The sequence below is a fragment of the Pleurodeles waltl genome, chromosome 3_1 (assembly GCF_031143425.1).
Source record: "Pleurodeles waltl isolate 20211129_DDA chromosome 3_1, aPleWal1.hap1.20221129, whole genome shotgun sequence".
NCBI lineage: Eukaryota > Metazoa > Chordata > Amphibia > Caudata > Salamandridae > Pleurodeles > Pleurodeles waltl.
This window is the reverse complement of record NC_090440.1, coordinates 621,440,453-621,463,781: the sequence shown is the minus strand read 5'-3', so window position 1 is coordinate 621,463,781 and position 23,329 is coordinate 621,440,453. Positions and strand designations below refer to the sequence as shown.

The 23,329-nt window shown below is 43.7% G+C and overlaps 1 protein-coding gene across 2 annotated transcripts in view; it reads right to left on the bottom strand.

Moving 5' to 3' along the window:
- Positions 1-8,282: 8,282 nt before the first annotated feature.
- Positions 8,283-23,329, bottom strand: part of CRACR2B (calcium release activated channel regulator 2B) — a 126,997-nt gene continuing 111,950 nt past the window's right edge. The window contains exons 10-11 of one of the 2 annotated variants that reach the window (XM_069223113.1): positions 16,951-17,005; positions 8,283-8,736 (exon numbers count right to left, since the gene is read on the bottom strand). In XM_069223113.1, coding sequence (XP_069079214.1) covers positions 8,731-8,736; positions 16,951-17,005 — 61 coding nt within the window. In that variant the 3' untranslated portion in view covers positions 8,283-8,730. Of the gene's footprint in view, positions 8,737-16,241; positions 17,006-23,329 lie in introns of those variants that run through there. The other variant, XM_069223112.1, reaches the window with a different exon arrangement.

Sequence of the window (23,329 nt, the reverse complement as noted above, 5' to 3'; positions counted from 1 at the left end):
AATATGTAATGTTACTTCACCTGCTTGTGTGTATGGTGTTGGGGGTGGGGGTGTTGCGTGTGTGTGTCACTCTCTTTTTCCTCCTTCCCTCTCCTGTGTGCTAGGCGGCAGTACTCACCGTGGTCGTCTTCACCAGGCGTTGGTGTTTGCAATGGAGCAGAAGGTAGAAGATCATGTGGAACACATGCAACTCAGGCTCCATGGCGGCGTGGTTCTTCCCTGAGTGTCCAGAGGTGAGTCTTCTGACTTCTGAAATCTGTTTCCGCCAGGCTTTTGATGTTGTTGGTACCGCCCCGGAAAAGGTGGCGGTTTCCTGTCTCATAATACAGTGGGCGGAACATTGTCTTCCGCCTGGCTAAAGGCGGTTACCACCGTGGTGCCTGTTGATTTCACCCTGGCGATCGGTGTGTTAAAGTGGCTGTCTGTCTGAGCGGTTTCTGCAGTGGTCATAATTTCATATTTCTTACCGCCGGCCTGTTGGCTGTATTACCGCCGCTTTATCACCAACCGCCAGGGTCATAATGAGGGCCTATATTTTGTGCCCTGAGGTAACTATAACCCACACCCTCGCCTTGTACAATTTTTTGTAAGCCGTAATTCGTGGTGTAATTAGCACGTCCCTGTAACCTTTGTTTTTTTTAAGTGAATTTCTATTTTTCATTTGATTTCCTAACTATAACATCCCTGAAACCTTTGGCTTTTTCAGTGAATTTCTATGGTTTTTCTAACGTAAAGTAATTTTCATTACTATACGTTAATCCAACTGCCATGCACAACCAGTGGCTGTGCGTGATGGCAGTTGACCTCAGTGCCTGGTCTGCGGCCAGACCCTGCAGCCAATCCCCCTAGCCCCTCAACCCCAAACCCCACACTGTGCAGGGCCCTTTGACCATGCATGGTGGGAGTTGGCTGTGGCCTGTTTCTCTGGGTGTAAGAATAGACGTAGGAGGGTGTATGTGGGGGTGAGAGTGGCTGTATGAGTGTCTGTCTGGGTGTGAGAGTGGGTGCATAAGTGTTTTAGTGGGTGCATCAGTGTCTGTGGGTCTGTGAGTGGCTGCGTCAGGGTTTCAGTGGGTCTGTTAGTAGGTGTGTCAGTGTCTGTGTGGGTGTGAAATGGGTACATCAGTGTCTTATTGGGTGCGTCAATGTCTGTGTGGGTCTGTCAGTGGGTGCTTGAGGGTTTCAGTGGGTTTGTGATTGGGTGTGTAAGATTCTTAGTGGGTCAGTGAGTGGGTGCATAAGTGTCTGAATGGGTCTGTGAGTGGGTGCGTGAAGGTGTGAGTGGGTGCACAAGGGTCTGAGTGGGTCTGTGAGTGGGTGCGCAAGGGTCCAAGTGGGTGTGCGAGGGGGAAATGGATTTAAAAAGAGAAATTGAGAGAGAGAGAGAAAGAAAGGGGGAGTTAGAGTGATTTTTAGGCTTCTGTGGATGATATACTTAGAATAAGATATTTCTGGACAAATAGGAAAGAAACATGTATTTGTCAATTAAAAAGAGTGAGATCACCTGTCAGTATAAACCTCACATTTTTAAAGTTGAAAATAAAGTAAAATAGGAAATGACCACAGACACATCTGGACTAAAACTCTCAACTTTCAGTGTGAGGGTCTGTGACATTAACCATAATGCCACAGGTGACTGTTGCATGTGCTGAAAGTCATTGCATGGAAAGACTATTGCAATGACTATCTCTCTCTCTCTTCAATCCCATTATGAGATGGAAGAGAGAGAAAGAGTGACAGGACCGTGGGGGGAGCCTCAAGGCCCCTGCGGACGTTGCCAGCCCCCCACGACCTAGCAGCTCCCTGCTTCTGCGAGCAATACTTCAATGTCTTCTGTGCATGCATATTTGTATGTAGGAAGACAGATGAAATCTCCGCCTTCTGCAAGGGAGAGCTGTTTGACAGCTCTCTCTTGCAGAAACCGTACTTTGTTTGCTTTTGCTTGGTGGGAGCTGTTAGGCACCACCAAGCAAAAGCAAACAGCTATGTCCCTGGGGATGGGCACCCTAGGACATAGCGGGAGCCGGCCCTGGGGGGGGTGGCAGTCCCCAGGGACATAAGCGGTTCATCAAGGGGGCCACGTGGCCCCCTTCAGCAAGCATAGCCCTGGGAAGGTGGTGGTCCCCAAGGCTGGGGGGGAGATCTAAAACAGACCCCCTATGTTTCCTTCAATTATAGCCCTGGGCAGTGCCATCCCCCACACTTCTTTTATGAATTGCCCCTTGAAGGTGGTGGTCCCCAGGAATACAAGGGGGAGGCGCGTTCCCCCCTCATTGAATTTGAATAATGCCCCAGGGATGTGGTGGTCCATGGGGGGGCTGCACTTATTTTATGAATCGCCATGGGGAGGTGGCGGTCTCCGGGGCTTCTGGGGTCGGTGCCTCCGCACACATAATATTTTTAACCCCGGGAGGTGGCGGTCTCAGTAGTAGGGGGGGGCAGTTGGCCCCCCACATCAAAATATCAATGCCCCTGGGACTTGGCACACACAAGGTCTCCTCTGAAAGAAGACTGAGCCAGCACTTCATTTTTTTTTTGTTTAATGTTCGCTGGATCTGCCGCAAACCGTAGGAATTTTTTTTTTTAATGCTTTTTTGCTCTGGGGGGGCTTTTTTTGCATCTTTTTCTGGGACTCAGCGGAAGCTGAGTCACAACATAGCTGACAACGCTTCCTGGTTGAAGTGTTGGCAGCCAATTAGATCTCAGCATGAGATCAGAAGGGGTCGCAAATCCATTGTGTCTTGTTGAGGAAGCTGCTGCCCGAGTAGAAAATCTATTCGAGTAGCAGAAAGAAGTTAGCGCCCTCTGGCACTCCATGTGATGCAGTTTGTGCTGATTTAACAGTGCAGGAGAAACTCCTGGCTCTGAAAATCCGCACGAACAGTGCGACTTACCCAAACTCTGCTGCTCGCAGAACTCCGCATAGCGCATCAGAGTTTTTTCAGCACTTCGCGGCATTCCACATTGCAGAACTCCACCCAGACCTACAAAAGTATTGGACTACTGCATGTCAGGAGGCTGGACTATGCCTAACCAAGGCTTTTATGTAGTTCTTTAAATGGAATTCACCTCATATCTTCACCTGTAATAGAGATTTGCCAGACTACGGAGTGCTTGGAACAGGAGGGAGAACAGAACAGCCCATGGACTAGATTGAAGCAATGCTGTGTGAGAGTGGGCCTGCAACTGCACACATTCCCAGGACCTTTGGGTGGTTCTAAAGAGGATCAGGGTGAGCTGATCTCCTGGCGACTTCATGGGATACAGAAGGGCATGCAAAGTCATCTTCTTGTGAAATGACCAATAGCCAGTTGCATACATGCCAACATTTCAGAATAGGAAAGTGAGAGATTTTTAAACAATAATCGAGAGAATGTATTTCTCTCATTGACTTCTACTGAAGGAGAAGCAATTTCAGTTAACAACCAAAGCCATTTTTGCCTTTAAAATTCAGGGGTCCCCCTCCTGAACTGTATTGGCATGTGTTCAGTTGGCATTAGATGAACTGTTCTGTTGACTATTATTTGCTGGAAGTGCAGGATGTGGGACAAAGCTGACTCTTACTGTGAGCTGACCACTAGCGGAAGTACTCGTTGGATTGATGATCCTGGGGCTGTACCAGAGACTGAACTTGCACCTTTGAATGTGGGCCTCATCCAGTGGCCCGTGGAGACTTGGGAGGACCAGCTGAGACCCTGCATGCAGTGAAGACTCGCCCTTAGGAACTCCATGAAGTTTGCAAGCTGTGAACTGTGCTTACTTCCAAGAGGTGACCGATTCTTAACCAGCCCTATGGCCTGACTAATTGCAAGAGGCAGCCTGCAGCTGAAAACTGTACTGTGCTCTTGGAAAGAGAGGCAGACTCGAAATCCCACTTGTGAGCAATGCACAGGAACGTTCAATGACTGCACATGCAGAATACAGACGCTTGTATTTGAACAATTACATTGAAATTCTGTATCTTTGACACGACTAACCCTATGTTTTTGCTGTTTTGATTTTAATTTTTATCATAAACTATTATTGACTTTTTCTAACTTGGTTTGGGAGCTTTACTGCGTGGTTTCTTGACGTGAGTGTTAACGCTGGTGCTGTTTGCATCCTTAGTAGGCCAGATGTGAAGAAAGCCTACAGCCGAAAACCACATCGCAAGCAGAAGCCAGACACAGTTATCTCAGAGACCTTGCTTGCCTGAGTAGGAGCTAGTTTATAGTGTTTGGGAGAGACTTTTCGGTAATGACAATTCTTGTAGAACGCAACACTAATACAACAACATAGGCCCAACCTTGGGAGCAGCAGTGTAAACGCCCCCAGCGGAAAGAGGAGGGACAGGAGAAGTGTCAGCCTCAAGAGCAGCAGCATAAGGTTCTGTTACAGGACTGGTACGACACAGGTAACAACAGCGCAACCTTCCCTTCCTTACAGAACGGATTTAACTCGAGCACCAGTACAGCAAGTGGCTCCCTCTTGCAGAACAGGTACAGATTGTATTGTACTGGTATTTATATAGCACTTTCCATACCCCTTCTGAGGTCTAAAGGGCTTAGGGGAAGTAGCAGTGAAAACTCCTCTTCTTCATAGACCAGGTAACGCAAGTCCACATTTTCGTTTCACAGAATAGCTACAGCTTGTGCAGCAGAAGTGCAAGCTTCTCACATAAAAGGTACAGCAGTGCAGAAATATTGCAAACTTCCCTCTCTCACAGAACAGGTACTTCTTCGGCATAAGCAGTGAATGTTTTCCTTCCTTGTTTGACAGGTACAAACTGGGCAGAAGAGGTGCAAGCTTCAGTTCCACAAAACAAGTACAGATTGGTAACAACAATCAAGTTTCCTATTTTTTTACAGAAACCAGCCATAGAACACGATTCCCTTTATGAAACAAAAGATGCAGCACATCAGTAGCTTCCACTGCTCCCCAAAAATGTGATGCATTGGATGCATGAGTGACAAGTAGGATATATACAGATCTATGGATCAGGTGCTTGATCCACTCAGGGGAAGGTAGAGATGGGTAGATGATTATACTCTTGTACAATGTCATTGTGAGAATGGATCCGCCCCTTTAAGCCCCCTGGATTTCTTGACTAGCTGGTTTATAGTCTTCTGCCATGATGAATCTCACTACCTGAGTCTATCTTACAGTAAGCTTGGTTATAATGGACTGAAAATGCTAACCACCGGTGTCTGCCTTAAAAGATATGGTCCACTGTTGCACAGCTAGGGTAAAAGGCTCTCGGCTAGTTGTGTGTGAATACATGCAGCATATACACAAGTGTCTATCTGAGCACAGTTACACTGGCGCAGAGGTGATCTTTCATTTGTTGTTGCTGACCTTTGCAGGACTTATAATTAAGGCTCCCTGTTTTCCATTTTTCTAAATATATACAATCTTTTTTCCAGTCAGAAATTAGGTAATTTCACGAGTGGTTCTAAATGTTCTCAGGCATGACGGCGCAGCCAACAGCCGTCCTGATTGACAGTTAAGGGAGATGAAAAAAAAGACATTTTTTGTATGAGGCTTAAACAGCTCTATATGTGTACAATGTTGATACTAAAATCTGCATGTTTTCATATGAGTGTATTCATTTTACATCTGTGGATGGTCATATCATTCAAACATGTCAGGCATTCAAAATATAGGTGTACATTTAGTGGTTAAATAAATGTAGAAATATAATAGTTTCAGCTTTCTCTTTTTACAACACCCAAAATAAATATATGATAGAAACAATATCATAAATATTGGAGCCCAGTTAGGGCTAGAGAAGAGTGCACCAAACACAGATCTGACATTCATTTCCACATATCTTTAGTCTTTGTGGCACTTCAAGACTCATTATTTGTCTCTGAGTTAGCTCCTAGTTTGATTTGGCCTTTGAATCTCCTTGCTCACCCAAGTTAATTACCCTGCTGGCCAGCTGGAGGATCAAACACCTCCCCTCAACTTTGGGCCATTATCCAGTAATGATCCTGGGAAAGGAGAGGTTGGGCAGAATCTGCATGTGCTACTTACTTTTCCTACTTCACCTGGCCTGGGAAATCTCAGCCGTGCAGAAACAAAGGAGAGTAGCAAGACCTCTGTAGTCAATCACAGGAGTTAAAGCTTTGGAGGGAAGGTACCAGATAGCTGTGGCACTTATTGGTGGTGCTTAGGCTCTCAGAGAAGGTCTTCAAGAGACCACTTGAATACACCATTTTGGAAATTCTCAAAATACTATGCCAAATGGTTGAGGAAGTGATGATGTCTCACCCTAGGGTTTGTTGAAGGTGGAGGCGACAAGAACTTTCCACACCACTTAAAAACCCCTGTACAACGGAGAAACTCTGGAGAACAGTCTGGGTGTGGGGAAAGGGGCACCAGAGAAAATCATAGATGGAAGAAAGAAGACTCCTGACTCCTACACAGATGGACTCGAGGACTTTCTGAATTCTGCTAGGCACCACTAGGTATCACTCACCTATAATTGAGACCTACATGGTTTTCTAACCACCGTTTGCTCTTCTTTGTTCATAACTTTCAAGAGTTCCCCTGCTCTGTATGTTATGCTGTGGTAACCAAGCAAAGTGGTGGTGCAGGAGAGAGATGTTGCTGGCCTTGAAATCTGTTGAACTGCTGCCCTAATTTCGAGTATGTGATTGGCCTAATGCACAAATGCACTAGGATTTAGTTTTTCCTGAAGCTGACGTGTGATTCAAAGGAAAGAACAATGTGTTATTGACTTTTATCTAAAGCTTGCAACCACAATTTGCTCATGTTTAATTTCACTTATCTTTGATGGTTTATTCAGCTTAATTCCCCAAAAGACCTTTGTGGTTACTTAACGTAGGCTTCTATTGCCTTGACCCCTCTTCTCCCACCTTGGTCAGACAATTCTCTACCAGTTACCACCTTCAAGTGGACAGGCAAATCCCTTTCTTCCCTTATCCCTGGACTTCCCTGCCCATCCCCATTTTGTTATCTCTCCTCCCAGTTATCCTCTCAGACAACCAAGTAACGGACAGATAGGTTAAGGATTGTGCCCCTGCAGCATCTTCCCTGCTTGGGCCAGTAAGTGTAAGTCATAGGGGAAGAACTCATATTCAGTTCTTCCCAGTCTGATTCTTTTCTAGAACTTCTCCCCATCCCCCTAAATGTTCTGCAATCAAGCTACATTCTTCCCACGATTCCTGATTAATGCTCACCCATGACACTCCCTTAATTTCACCCACTCTATATACGCTGTCACAATTTCTGGGTGTCTCCTATACATCCATTTATTTATTGTGGTTTATGTAGATTTATTTGGATCGTATCTTCTCTGCTTCTATGTGGATCTCCACACATTCACCTTTCATTGAGGTGTAATGTCTCCAAAATAGGAAAACTCCACAGACCCATTTCCTGTGGTGTTGGTGCATTTTCTTAGGTTTTCCCTGCTCCACGTTTGTGTGGACCCTGGAGGCCCATATATAGTGGTGTCTCTAGATTTCAGTGAATGTGCCTTCTCCACTCTGAGCGAACCACTAGACCCATTTACTATGGTGTTTCTTTGGCCCTCAGGTTGTACAATTGTTGCTTTGTTTTGGACCCCGTATACCTATTTATAGTGAAGTCCGTGGATTTCCCTAAAGTCTGTCTTTCCATTTATGTGTGAACACCCCTATTATGTGGCCTTTGTTTAATTATTTAGGTCGCAACACCTTTACTAAAGATTCACCGTTGTGACTGGTGTTCCATCAGGTATGGAGAATCAATACCACATGGTGCTCACTGCATTTCTCTCTTATAGATCTATATACTCTTGCACACACATGCACTTCCACTTGTAACCATTCAGGGCATGTGCCCTTTACAAATGCTAGGTAACGTAACATAGGCCAAAGAGTTCGCACTTCATTTAGATTTTTAAGAAAGAAGTCACAGGCCTAAGCAGCTGTTCTTTTAAAGAACAACTCGGAATCACTTCTTATCAAACTAGTCAAGAATTGGCAAATGCCTGATCAGTCTGTTGGCCGAAGATAGCCACCTCAGTGTATTAAAATTGCTGCCAATTGACCCTTTCGGGCTCCGCCTTTCCCAGTAAATGCCTCTCCCGCAGGCGTCAAATATTGACCTGTGCGTGCGTCTCATACAGCTCAGTGTTCGAGCTCTGCAACAGCCTCCCCCAGGGCGTGATGACCGAGCTGCCCACACCCAGGCCCAGCGTCCACCGATTACCTGCTGGCAAACAGCAAAGTCATGTGCCGATCCACAGAGTAAATATTAGCTCCACCTTTAAGAAAAGACGGACAAACTCATGCTTTTCTTTCTCCCACCGAACTTGTCCGGTCATTGATTTTTATTAAATTATTTTCTTGCCTTACCCAGCTTTGTAACTTTGGTTTTTCACATTCAAAAGGTAACGCAATCAAAATACACTTTGCACAAAACGTGCACGAAAGAAATTTAAAGACTTTGACACAAACAAATATATTGCTGTACAGAGGACGTGCGTGAATGAATATCGAAAATGAATGTTTGTTTTACCAAGTGTCTAGGGCGGGGGTGTTGACCCCGCTCTCTCGTTTGGCGTTTCCTTGCCTATTTCTCGTGAACAGGGAAACATGGACCCGCTGCCCCAGTCTCAGATAAACCAGAGGCCTCGACCTCGCGGTTGATAGTGGGTGAGTGTTTTGAAACTCAGGAATTTGTGGGCACGACAACATCCCACTCAGTCGCAGCATGCTTCGGTTCTTCCACGACTCGGGATCATTCCTTGAGAAACAACAAATTCATTGTCAAGTTAGCCTAGCCTTGCGGTTCCACTGCACGTCTCCTAGTGTTGTACCATACAATTAGTAAAATGAACCCCCTCAGTTTATTTTGAAGACCTCTATTTAAATCCTCCCACAAGACATTTTCAAAGAAATCAGGTGAATGACGAGACACACTCTAGTCCACCAACAGCCCTGCAGTTGTACGCATAAGACATTATGGAGGAATTTTGATCGAGGGTACTGGCGGTCACACAGAAGGCCATTTAGAATCTAACATTCAAACCCAGACGTTCTCTTAAAGGCTCATTGGCATAAAGCAACGCTGTATGCCAAGGTGATGAAAGACGCCATCTAGATATTGGTCGTCCGATCCTGCCCTCCCATTCTCTTGTGTAGATCATTAAGCCACCCACCCTTCCTGTGCACCTCCTAAAAGGGTCAAGAGAAACGCACAGTAGACGTATATTGTTTCTCCTCTCCGTTTTGTAAAGCCCATTCTTATACATGGCACCCCACCTACTTCCTCTCTGCCTCCTCTGGGGTATCATTTTATTCCACACCAGGCACAGGCAAGGGAGGTTCTGTCATTGAAACTAGTTTACAGAAGTAATCACACTATTTTAGTATTTTAGTGTCTGTCCCCTTCATCATTGCGGCACAGTCTCCAGATTTACCCAAACGCTACAATTTGTGAGAGACAGAAAATGAAAAGGGAGCGAGGCTAAGTATGGGACACGGAAACTGAAGTTGAAGGAAAGATAAAAGAGAAAACAAGCATTGGCATGGCTGACAGCTCTGGGCTTCATCTTCCTATGCATGCAGCGCAAGTATAGTTAAACCTGATAAGAAACAAAAGAGGACTGAACCAAAAGCTGTCTTGCCCTTGATGCAGCCCCGCTTTTGCATTTAGCTTAAAATAAGGCTGGCTGCTACAGGAACCTACATTATTGTCCTCCTTTTTCAGAAAGGAAGGCATCTAATGAAAGCTGCCTTGCCAAACCATTTTTTGACATAAAAACAAAAAAGGAGGTATTGAATGCAAGGCGTCCTACAGTACAACAGGCTTTTAGTTTCTATGAAACAAAAATTGTGTAAAAACTCTAGGTCAGTGGTTCCCAACCTGTTGTCCGGGGACCCCTGTGGGTCCAGGAAGTCTCCTTGGGGGTATCCGTGACAGCTCAGAAAATTAAATAATATTAACAGATTAGGTCCCCAGATTTCAGTAATGACTCAGTGTGGGGGGAGGGGGGGTCCCCGAATTCCAATAATGATATAGTGGGAGTCCCCAGGTTCTAGTAATGATAAAGTAGTGGTCAACAGAAATCAAAAGGTTGGGAACCACTGCTCTAGGTCCTAGCAGCACTAACAAGAAAATGTGGAAAAAGGTTGGCTGGGATGGGGAGAGTGAGCCCACAGGGAAAGGAGAGAAGGAGCTATGAGAGGGTGGCAGTCAGGCAGACTGAGGAATACACAGGGGACAGAGAGATGGACAGGAGGGAGCAGAGACGTCGAACAGAAGCGGGACAGAGTGAGAACGGTTTGTAAACTGAAAAACAAAGCAATATTGCAGGCAGGATGAAAAAAGACAAGTACATCAATGTGTTTTAAAGGACGTTACAGACAAGTTATAAAGGCTAAGCACCTTTAAATTATCTTCTTAAGTTAAAGAATTCAACCAAAAATATCCTTCCCCAATGCAATTGTAAATTAAAGAGTTAAAGAACAAATGTGATTTTATGGTCGCACTAAATGCCCATTTTCAGAAGTTTTTAGGTTTTACAACATCACAAGGCACTTTAACCTCCCTTGCATGGTATTATGGCTACAGCTATTCACAAATAATTATACAATAAACATACATATACATTTACATATATACTTCATTATACATGTATGCTACAGAGGCTTATACTAGAGAATAATTTTACAATCGCGCTGCTCAAGGGTTGCTTCAAGACCCTTGTGCTCAAACATTGAAAATGGTAGCTGAAATTAAGCACGGTGTAGGCTAATAGAAGACAACTATAAAGTGGGCTCACTATCAGCGCCATATGGAATTCCAGATGTGATTCAATGTCCGCAACAGCTAATGGAAGACTGTTTCTGAGCAGAGAGTCCTGTAATGCTAAGTCATGCCCCACACAAATTTGTGAGTCAAACCATTATTTGATTTGACAGGCTTCACTTGACAAGTCTAATGAGTCTCCATGAGTGCCACTAGGATCATGCTCCTTGGAAGAGTGAAGGGCCGGCCAACTCAAATGTGGAAAGGTGACATGCCAACAAATCCAAAAATTACATACAATATAAACAATACAAAGAGGCAGCAACCGGTTCGAGTTACCAAACACAAATAGGAACTTGTAGTGTTCTTAATGTCCAACAGTTAGGGAAGGTGTGTTGCCTCAATCCTATGTTGACGTTTCAACCCCAATAGGAACTTCATCTGGACATAATAATGGTAGACACCTAGACTGTTATTATTCACTGTTCATTCTAGAATCAATTCCTAAATATCAGCCTTGATTGATATAGAAATATATGGAGGCCTACACAGCCACTAAAAAGTTGGCCCTGACTTTTTCACCAGGAGGAGGCTTTACTGACAGGGAGTTCTGGACAAAGACGTTAGCTTGCAGTGACTGCCTGTTGTGCATATGACAGATTTACTTTATGATGGTTGTGTAGGCTGCCATCACCTTTGCACTCTTCACTGCACTGTCACTTTGGAGCACCTGCATTGCTGAACCAGTCTCACTATTCTTTCAAATATAAAGAAAATAAATTGAATATTATTAAGCCTGAGAATTGTGTATCTGGATCCTTGAATCTTTGACTGACTAAGTTAGATGTGATACCCATTACTGTATTAAAAAATATTTTTCCCATTTTAGGAATTAATGACAGAACACCTTTTGATATTACGTTTATTATCCTTGTTCTGTGGACTATAGGGTTCCCCAAGATTGGGTGATATTTCCAATTGATTGCAATAGTGTTGATCCCCTGAAGTTCTACGCATTGACTGTACTTAAGGTAAAAGTTAAGATATTTCCGGCTTCTCTGGCAATATTCTATCAACCCACTAAAAATATCGATCTCTATTTTTGTTGTCCTTGCCAATACTATGTCTAAAAAGCTGATGACACATGTTCTTCTTTTATCTAATCCTTTCAAGGGTGAGGCTGCTGATGCAATTTCTTCCATGAACGCTCACATTTAATTCTGGGGAATTCTACACCTCTTGTTGTGATATGTTTGCTGCACTGGGCCAATTTGATTAACCTCTCTTTTCTAACAGGATTGCCATACATCTCCCAAAGTTAGTCATGGATCTCCCTGGTAAGAAAAACAATTCAGGTTCCTGAGATTCTAGCTCATTTGCAGACAGTGTTGGACTTTCCTTTCTGTGCAAGGCCATGGATCATTATATAGCTATTCAGTTGTACTTACACACTGCATATAACAATCGTTTGGTCCTGCTCTAGTCTGGCTTCCAGTGGGGTCGTGCTACAATGACATCCACCGTCCAGTTCAAGCACAATATTATCTGCTTAATGGATGGGGTAATTCATGTCTTTCTGACACAGTGATATTTGATAAATCGCTTATTAGGCTCCTCTCTGTATCCTAGGAGCCTAGATAGACCTTTTAGGTGTAGTGTTGAGGTAGATTGCCCCATTCATTGGTGATTGGTTCCAGTAAGTGGTTTCAGTAGGAGAAAGTAGCTGCAAGCCTGGATGACTATTTAATTTCTATCTCATTTGGCGGCCGAATTCCAACATTGGAGTCAGCTCTGAGCCCACTAGTATGATGCAGATAGTCAATTCAACCCCTGGACATTTTGTTTGGTTTATTCCCCAGTCTGTGCTCCATTTGTGTTGGTCTGGCTTCAGGACAGTAGGGCAGTATAACTCTTTGTATGTTTGTATGTACTGGGGCAGCATAGCTGAAGAACAATAGAATGCTGAACAAAGAAGAGAACAAACAGATTGTTGTTAACAAAGGGAGGGTTGAGCCTTCTTGTAAAATATTGTCCGAGTTTGGGATCTAGTACCTGACAAAGATGAATGAGATGTTCTTGAAAAGATGAGTTTTAATCTTCATTATTAAGTGCTTTAGCGATGTGGTGAGTCAGTTAGGGTGGCAAGATATTTCCTCAGATTCTGGGATTATTCATCAGAATGCCTGATTTCCAGTCTTCTACATTTTGCATTGCTTTGTTTTCTGTCTGGTGATTTGAGGAGTCCTGTGTTTTATAACCCACCACAGATGTTTCTATGTTTCTGGCAGATATAATGAGGTGTTTTAGTCTACTGCCTTGGAGAGTGTGCAGGAGAATGCAACAGGTCCATATTGTAAATTGGTTGTGTTAAAAATGTTCTTGTTCGCTCACTCTTGAGTTTTTCTGTTTGCCTACATTTTGAACTGTTACTTTTTCCTTTTGTTATAGACTTGTTTATCCCTGTTTTTGTGGGATAGCTTTTAGATGTTTTAATATTGGTTTTACAGTTAGATACTGGTCCGTTGACTCAAATACAAGTGAGTGCCAGCCTATAGTTACCCACCCTTCTCATTTTATAGTTAATAAACCTTCACGTATAATGATGAGCTATGCTTGCTTATACAACAGTGGAACTTTGAAGGAATATTTGACGTTGCAGGTATATTATACCAGGCCAAACAGAGTTATTTCACATGCCTCTGGACATGCTTATACCAACCGAAGAGTTCAGCACCACAATGAGCCGAAACTTAGCCTTATAAAGCTTGGGTTAAAGACATTATTGAGGGGATTCTTTTAAAGACACGACGTCACAGAAATGAACATTGGCCAGTCAAATAATGCCAATACTACACCCAACCCAATGGCCAATCCGAGCTAAAGTGTAAATTATGAATTCCCCTCCATATTACGTTTCAGCTATGTAGTTTTTCAATCTTTAAAGCCATTCCAAACAAAACCTTTACCCTTGCCTTTACTCACAAGTATAAAAAGTGTACATTTTGTGACGGATTTTATATACATCACATTGTAGTTACATGACATTTCACCTTTTTTAGGTGAGAATAGCAATAAGGTTGTGCAAGAATTATTTCGAAATCTCAAGCATTTTTTGCTGTTTCATGTTGAATTTCTCCATCATACCGCTATCCAAGTTTGAAAACTGCTATCCTCACCGACTTCAGTGTGGACTCCTACATCCTGCTCAAGATGCCTGCTGTGCAGTTCTAGTTATTATCAATGATATTTGACAAACAGGGTAGAATGCAAAATAAAAGCTGTTATGTCTGGCATATTGTGGCGATTGTGAAATACAAGGATCAGCATTTCTTGAAATCTCTCACTATTTTTATGAAAGATGTCTGACAATATATTCTGTGCAGATTATAAAATAAAGTTACAGGCGTGGCACATAGTGCATATTGTGAAATAAGAAGGAGGGACCGTGGGAAATCTTTTGTGTTTGGTGGCCCGCTATTTTTTGCCTTTTGCAGGGACCATATGTTTAAGCTGGCTTTATAGTTTGTGTACTTTACCCCTGTTAACCAGTAGTAAAGTGCATGTACTCCCCTAAGTGCTCGAATTGGCATATTCCTAACTTGTGTAAAACATGGCTTCACGCCTACCAGTGTAGCCTGACCACTGCAGTGTAAAAACTGCAATTCAACCTGTCAAAAATACCCTTTTGACAGTTTTAAACATCCATTTTGAATATTAATAAGTCACTATTATATAAGCATTTGGCCCACAAAGCAGGGTGCATGGTGTTTAAAAGTAAGACATGTACAATTTAATGTTCACATGTCCTTACTGTGACTAGCACTCAAAAGCTATTTTTCCACTGTAGTTGGTCAGAGTACAGATAAGAGTCCTTAATACTGTGTCTCAGGAATAGAACTAGGTGGAAAAATAATGAAACAACTATTATTACTACTTAGTAAAAATCTATTTCTATAATGAAGTCATATTTTAATAAACAATACAGAAAAGTGGCTTTTAAAACGTTATGTTTTCCCTCTCTGAAGTTCCTGGAAGCTAATTTGCATGGGCTCTCAAATGTCTCCCAAGGAGGGATTAGTATTTGAGTAGGTGTGGAATGCCTCCCAGGAGCAAACAATGGGCTGACCTCAATGGGCAGAGATGAGTCCTCTGAAACTCCCAGAATAAATACAAAGGGTAGGGACTGTGAGCATCCGTTTTGGCATTATTGTGTCAAAATCTGCATCAATGTCAAATCCACTCAGACCAGACATAAATGTGACATCTCCAGGCATCCATTTCAGATCCTTCCTGGACCTGAGGGCGATCAGCAGAGGACTGAGCCTGCTGTCTGTGACCTAAGACAAGCCCAGAAGGAGTGCACCAGCTCTCTCTTTTATCTGGGACAAAGAAGTAGACTACAAAGATCAAAAGGTGTCAACTACCGGATGCAACATGCTACACAAATATAACAAACTTACAACAGTCCTTTCCTGCAGTGGCCCAGTAGGTCAGTGGCAACTGGACCAGGACAGGTGCCTGCTTTTGGCCTCTGTCCAATGTCCTGTAAGTCTTTAAATGGCTTCCCTCAGGTTCTGAGGGCATTAGAATTGTACTCCTGTGGTGGATTGGGACTTAAAGGTCTAATGTCAGAAAGTAAAATCTTTTGAACAGGATGAACCTGGTTGCTGTATCCGACCCACGCTCCATCTCAGTCAGCATCAAATTGAGCCTTGGTCCAGGTCTACAATGACCATTGACTATCATTGGCACTTTATGCATCTTGGCCCTACTTCTACTTGAATCTTTAAAAATCCATGTATCCGGTTCCCTCAATGCAGTTCACTCTAGTTTTCTAATTCAGGTTTGGGAGTTTTATTGTTTTATATTTCAGATTAATTACTGCTATGGTACTGCATAAATACTTTATACATCACCTCTTGTCTGGTCTGTGCCATAGTTATTAAGGGGTTGAGCTCATGTTTATTTAGTGGTTTACCCTAACAAGGACAGTGATTTTTACTTTATGTGGGTAGTCACCCACTCAAATTAATAATCCAGTTTCTTACAAAGAGCTTTATGGATTGCTGTTAAGATTATGAAATATATATGGAAGAGATGTCCGACAAAGTGCAGAATATAAAATAAAATGCCAGATTTGCCTGACATTCTTATCAGATTCTGGAATAACACAGCAGACATAACATGTCTGGTGCAAGGTCTGGAAAGAAGATAGTTGAAAAGTCTGTCATATTCTAAAATAAAATAGCTGGTATGCCAAGAATACTATGCAGATTGTGGAATGAGATGCATTATCAGTCCAGATTCTAAAACAGAATTGATAACTTGACCAGCATTATGTCCACATTTAAAAAAATTGAATATAATTTCTATTATTCTGTGCAAGTTCTGAATGAAGTGGTCTGGATGGTCCTGCATGTCATCATCTACATACCATGATCCATACAAGTTGAGCTATCAGATGTGTTACAGCAAACACGACCTTTCGAGGCAAAGGATAAAGAAAACAGTTCTGTATTTTTTTCGGGTATGCTTGCAAGAAGTTCCAAACATATCTTTAAGCACGAAGGAATGTGGAAGGAATCCCCAAATTATCTTGGAGGTGCGCTGAATGTCCATATCATTTAGACTGCAAAAACTGGGCCAGTTTTACTACAGTGATTCAAATTCAAAACCAAGCATACAACAAAACAAAAAACTGGAAGAGGCCCGTTTCCAGGAAGGTGGAGGTCCACTAGCCTGCATAAAAGGCCTTGTGTCTCTTCTAGCGTCATTAAGCCCTATTCCTTCATGTTCCCTACTCTTCCACTTTTCTAGACTACCCACCAATGAACACCACTGCTGCACAAAAGAAAACCTCTTGTTCTATTATTATAATCAATCTGGAGCAGCCCTTGATTGCAGGGGTTCATGTAAAGGTGAAGGTCTTGTCTTAGAAGCAAAAGACATCTATTGCACTCTTTTTGGCACGGACAGAAAGTTCACCGACTCCTGTGTCTTTTGTCCTGGATTTCAGTATGTGCAGCATTTAGATATATATTACAGTCTTTTACATATTTGTGTACATTCATGTGTCTATATCATCTTAAGGGCTACTAGATAGCACAGCTAATGTCCTGCATGGCAGTGCAGTGAGCCCACATGGTTGTGACAGCAGCAGCAATTGGAAAGGTGCACAGGCTTCACAGGGGTCTTCCTGAGACTAACCAGCTTCTTGGCTTCAAAGGCGTCACGGTCATCCCTGAGCTTCTTGTTCATCTCCCTGCAGGCAAGAATGAAAGAATGAAATGATTAGACTGCTGGACAGACAATCAGAACCTGTATCAGACCCTAGACCTATTGCACAACTGTACCCTGATGTATGAAGCCACTGTATTGCTTCCTCTTTTTCCCCCGCAAGCACTTATTTTCAGTACTCTACTAGAAGAACACTTGGAGTTGTGGTATTTTTGGATTGAAGAACACACTCTTTCAGACAACCCAACCAAAACTAAACAGCCCAACAGTGCTTCTTTAACACTACAAGAGGCACCAAATGTCACACTAAGTGGCAGGAATTTGACACCAGAAGGCACAAAATGTCAAGCTAGGCGGCAATGGATCACACCATGAAAGCCAGTGGCTCTCATCCCAGCAGTTCATTTACCTAACCCCGAAAGGCATTATGTGTCACCTCAGAATACCTAATCTCGAAGTAATTGCTAGGTATCTATCTATCTGTCTATCATTCTATCTATCTATCTATCTATCTATCTATCTATCTATCTATCTATCTATCTATCTATATGTATATATACAAATATATATATATATATATATATTTACTACCTAGTAGCAGTCGCCACTAGGTAGTTATGGTTAGGACCTAGGTTCTATAGAAAAAGCATTTTTTGGTTAACTAATAACTTTTGGGCTGTTGGCTGAATCTTCACAAAATTTCCCTAAAAAGTACGACGCTCACTTCAGTGTCTGTCTCGAAAGTTTCAGGATGATCTGTCAAGCGGGGGTAGAGAAGACACTTTTTCCCCATGCATTTTTCCATAGGGATTTTGAACAGAAATAGCGCCCGACCCACTGGATGGAATTGCACCAAATTTGGTAGAAAGGTAGCTCTAGGTCCAGAAAGTGAACTTATTGTTATTTGGTGTAAATCCATTCAGTAGTTTTGAGTAAATAAAGACAAAACGAATTTGTATATATAGGGATGCAAAGACTCAGTGAACCCTCTCGATCTTGTGCTGAGATCAGATTGGCTGCCAACACTTCAACAAGGAAGTGATAGCAGTCATTTTGGGACTCGGCTTCACCTTGGATGCCGCGGGCGCCCTCACTTTAGCATTGTGACTTCGCCAGACTTCGACTTTGCCGGAGGTGCCAAGGAACCGAATCCTCGCAACTGACACTGCCTCACCTCCACTGCTCTGCAGCAAGGAACCAACGCCTCTTTGTGACGCCTTCGCTCCTTTGCCCTGCAGCACCAGAACTGATGCTGCATCGGATCCAGCAACACCTAGCTCCCCGACTCAATGCATCGGCCTGTTCTTCCACACTTTTGCTAAGGTACTGTACCTGGGAGTCTGTGTGACTCCGTAAACGGTGCCAGTGGCATCACATTGTGGGAAAGGACTCCGTCACAACGACGCCTCAGCATCAGATTGCAGCATTTGTGCATCTAGGCACTATTTTTGTGTTTTTAAGTGCTAAAGCCATATTTTTAATTGTGTATGGTGGATTTTTATCGTATTTGGTCTTGTCTTATTTAGATAAATATTTACTATTTTTCTAAACCTGTGTGATGTCCATTTTGTAGTGTTTCACTGTATTACTGTGTGCGTTGGAACAAATACTTTACACATTGCCTCTGGGTTAAACCTTTCTGCTCGTTCCAAGCTACTAAGTGGGTGAGTGGGGGTTAACCAGGTGTGTTTCTCCTTTGCCCTGACTAGAGTGAGGGTCCTTGCTTGGACAGGGGGCAACCTGACTGCCAACCAAAGACCCCATTTCTGAAAGCATCCAAACATACCTATAACATTTGTACCAAACATCTTGTTAGTCTGACTCTTTGAAGTCATTGTATGGAGATACCATTGCAATGACAACTTCTCTCTCTACCCCATCCCTTTCACAGTCACCCACGTCCATTTTTCACTGTTCCTTCAGTTGTTGCAGGGCATCGGGAGTGTGCGGTGGGATTTATTTGTATGTCAGGGTTGTGGCTATTTTATGCATAGGTTCGCTTAGTAGTCTGTCCCCGGGGGTGGGGGGGGAGACTTCCTTCAGCTTCGTACTGTTCTCTAACACTGATCTCAAGGTATGCCTCATCTGAAAATATCTGTAGGTATAGGGGGCTGGTAGTCTCTCATTTTTTCCACCAAAGGAATCTCTCTTAGCCCCATATTTCCCCCACTGTGGTTATGCCAATTAGGTCCAACCTGGAAATCTCACCATTGCTGCCAACATCTCTGCATCCCAGAGTGGGGTGGCTTGTGTTATTCTTCTCCTCCACCCTAAGTATGATGCTACTGCTTTCCAAATTTTAATCACTGTTCTGGCCAAGGTGGGTAACCAGTATAGCGTCCACCCTCCATAAAGCGCTGCTGGGTATCCCCTGGCACCCACAGCAGGTCTTTCCATTTGTAACGCCGATTCAGTTTATGCCATGAAGGCCCAGTATTAACAAAGATCAGCTGCAATGCCCAGTAGAATGTTTTGGTATCTGGAAAAGGCAAATCCCCCATTATACCAGCTCTTCGTCAATTTGGGCAAGGCGATCCGTGCCTGGACACTGTCCCATAGTAGAAGACAAACTTCTGCCTCTATTGCCTTGAAGTACCCTTTAGGAATCTCATAGGGTATATTATGTAACACCTATAAGAAATGTGTCAAAGACATAGTTTTAAATAAAGCTGCCCTGCCCAGGAGGGAGAACCCCAAGGCACATCAGTGACGCACATCGCCTTTCAGTCAGTCCATCACCGGGAACAGATTCCACTCATAAAAGAGTTCTGCTTCTGATGTTGTGTAAATACCCAAGTAGGGAAATCCACTCCATACAGAGGTCACTCCACAATTATGTGGCAGTCTTGGTATCCCCCCTTAGTGGATATAATAAGTACTTGTGCCAATTGATAACAGACCAGGAGTATTTTCCAAAATTCGTATTTGCATTATACTATCAACTCCCAGCTCAGGGTCGGAGATATAGAGTAGCACATCATCCGCGTATAGAGATATTTTGTACTCCAAAGCCACCCCACCCCAGTCCAGTCTCTTGAGCAGTGGGTCCCATTGTATTAAGACAGCGAGGGGCTCCAGTGCCCGAGCAAATATTATTGGTGACAAGGTGCATCCTTGTCTAGTGTCCTTTCATAGTCCTAGACAATGGACCGTCATACAGCAAGCGTACCCACAGTGTATATTTAGGGCCAAATCCCAACCTGACCAATACCTCAAACATATAAGTCCATTCCAGCATGTCAAACACAATTTCTGCATCCGTCAGAATTACCATCGCATTCTCACTGCCATTACAATACTATTGCACCCAACACTCCATTTGCTTTATGTTAGGCATTTAATCGCGTTGCCAGTATTTTGACCAATATTTTAACCTCAGCGTTTAGCAATGAAATCGGCCTATAAGAGGTACAGTCTTCTGGGGGTTTCCCCTCCTTATGAATAACTACTAAGGTAGTGAGCCCTTGGTCTTGCAGGAGGGTGTCCCGCCTTCTGCATTCTTCGTACATGTTTAGTAGCTGCGGGCTAGTTTTGCGGCCATCGCCTTATAGAGCTCCACCAGGAGTCTGTTTGGGCCCAAGGACTTCACCGCCTTGAGCTCCTGCATCGCCACCCCAATTGCCTCAACCCCTAAGTTGGTGCTAGATACTCTACATGGTCCTGTGTTGGGGAGGACAATATTTTTGAGAAGGGCGGCAGAATCCTCTGCTGTCTTCATCAACATTGGGGAGTATATGTGGGTGTGGTGGCAACACAAGCTTTAGCTATGCACTTTCCTTCTCTAAATATCTCCTCACCTCATCCTTGACCTCTAGCACCCAGTTTCAGGACTGATCCTTCCTATCCAGTCAGGCAAGGAGTTTGCCTTCTTTATCCCCAACGTCATACAGCTGATTGGCAGAAGCTCTATGTGTTGCCCGGAGGCATCAGTGGCTAGGTTTTTATACTCCTGTTCCTTGAGCATCAGTCCATGTCACATCCCTGATCGCCCCTTATTCTCAGGAAGGCATTCTTCTTCCATGATTTCTTTTGCTAGCTTATCCATTTTTGCTCTCTTCTGCCGCTTGAGTCCTAAGATCAAGGATAGGGCCTGTCCCCTGTCTACAGTTCTGTAAGCTTTCACTACTGAGTGCTGAATCAACTGTGCCCACATTTTCTTTGAAGTATTGCTCTGTGCATGTATTGAGTCCCTCCCGTACCTTGACCTATTTTAGGGATCACAGATTAATCTGCCCAAACCTCACCCAAGTGCCAGCTCATTCACTGAGTAATGCTCACTCTGGAGAGTGATCTGAGATCCCCCTGAGCAGGTGTCGGGCCTCTGTGAATCTGTGTGAGACTGCCATGATCCCCCAAGTGATGAGTGTATGCTTATCTTGAGGGTTGGGCAGTCTCCATAAATCGAACAGGGCCATGGCAACCAGAAATCATGGAATGGACTCGACTTGTCCTTGGTCAGCCTAGTTGTCAATATATCCCAGTCATCACACACCACCATGTTAAAGTCACCCCCTATTATAAGACTTCGTCTGGAAGTTGCAGTAGTAAAGAGCCCACATCTGGCAGTGCAAGGACATGCAGTTTGGGTGGGATGTAGATAGAGCAAATATTAACCAGTGGGTCCTTCCAATTTCCTGACAGAGTCATATTTCTACCCTGCACGTTAGCCCGCGTCCGTTTTAGAGGTAGCGACTTCTTAAGCAGTATATCCAACCCCCTAGTGCCCAAGTTATACCCGGCACGAGCTAGCAATTTGTATCCCCATCTGTCCATGGCCTTGTTCGTGGTGCTCATCACTTATGTTTCTTGTAATTAAACTATATCTGGGGCATGCTGTTTAAGATACTGTAGGGCTATCCCCCCTCTTTATCTTGTCCACCAGACCGTATAGATTCTACACAAGTACTTTCAATGATCGCCCGTTGGCCACATAAAGGCATTACTACTTCTGGCCTTGGACTTCTTTATTCCCTGTGGCTGATGAGGGGTTAGGTAACGTTTGCCTTTCGCAGGATTCAACAGTGAATTGACACCACCAAGAACAAAACATTTGAAATAAGTAATTTCCCCATAAACCTCCCCCCTCCTAGCTTAAAACTGCCTCCCACCAACACTGCAGAGGACCTGTCACCCCAAATTCATTGTATCTCAACTGGGTAGCTCTACCAATACAGTCTTCTAGTCCCATGCTTCTCACCCCTGCTTACCAATCATTGTTTGTTACCGCGTGACAAGCCATGGTGAGGGAAATGTCCGGCTTCCACATTTGGCCCGGACTCTCTTTTGAGAGGATGTCCCTGGTGATAGTCATTATCATGGATCATGCTAGGGGCCAGACTCTCTATAGTCTCAGTGGTTGGTGTCTATTCGCTCCCCCCGACCTCCTTGTATAAGGATTCTTGCATTTCTTCCAGCTCTATCGGTGGGTTCTTGTTCTCCTGGGGGTCTTATTATAGTCCTAAATCTCATGCAGCAGCATTTGGCGATATGGGGTGCCGTCCTTGTACCCATCTACCCTCCATCATTCGGCCTCTGTCCAGCCAGTTCCAGGCCTCGTCCGGGGAAGCAAAATACCATGTTTTTCATTTAGCCACAGCCCTCAACTTCCAGTGGCCGCTGGTGACATTTGAAAGTGGTGGGGCTTAAAAGTTCGGGATGAGTGCCCTGTGGCAAGTGTGTGTATCAGGTGAGCTTGACCGTCATAAGGGGGATTTTGGGGAAAAAAATTATTTGAAAGAGAAGTGGGCAAATGGTGTTTTTTCAAGCAAATTTGAGATAGCAAGATGGTTTACTAAATAATTGTGAAAGTACATACTTTAAATATTGAAGCAATAAAATGCTCCTTATCTTACTGAATTTAAATTGTTCAACAGTTAGTGTGGTGTGTAAATTCAAATTGTCCTTTTATTCCGCTCTCACTCATTCCTTCTCCATTCCCATACTTCCCTTCCGCCCCTTCTTCTCGTCCTCTCCCCTTCCACCCTTCACTCTCTGTTCTCATTCCATCCCCATTGTTCTCACTATGCCTCTCCCCTTTTGCGTTTGTCCTATTTTTTCTTCTCCTCTACTTCCTCCCTTCCCCTTTTTCTCCCTACCCCTCCTCTCCTCTTTATGTTCTCCCTTGTTTACTCTTACCCCTCCTTTCTCTCTTATGGTCTCCCTCTTCCTTCTCCCCCTCCATTCTCTGGCTTCTCTTCCCCTTTCTTCTCTTCCCCCTTTGCCTCTCTTCTCCATTTCTCCTAATTTTCTCCCTTTCACCTTCTTCTAGCTCCCTACCCGCACTCCTGGTTTTGCAGAAATTAAACAGTGATCTGTTAGGGAGAAAGGTCTTGGGTTCAGCTCTGGTTCT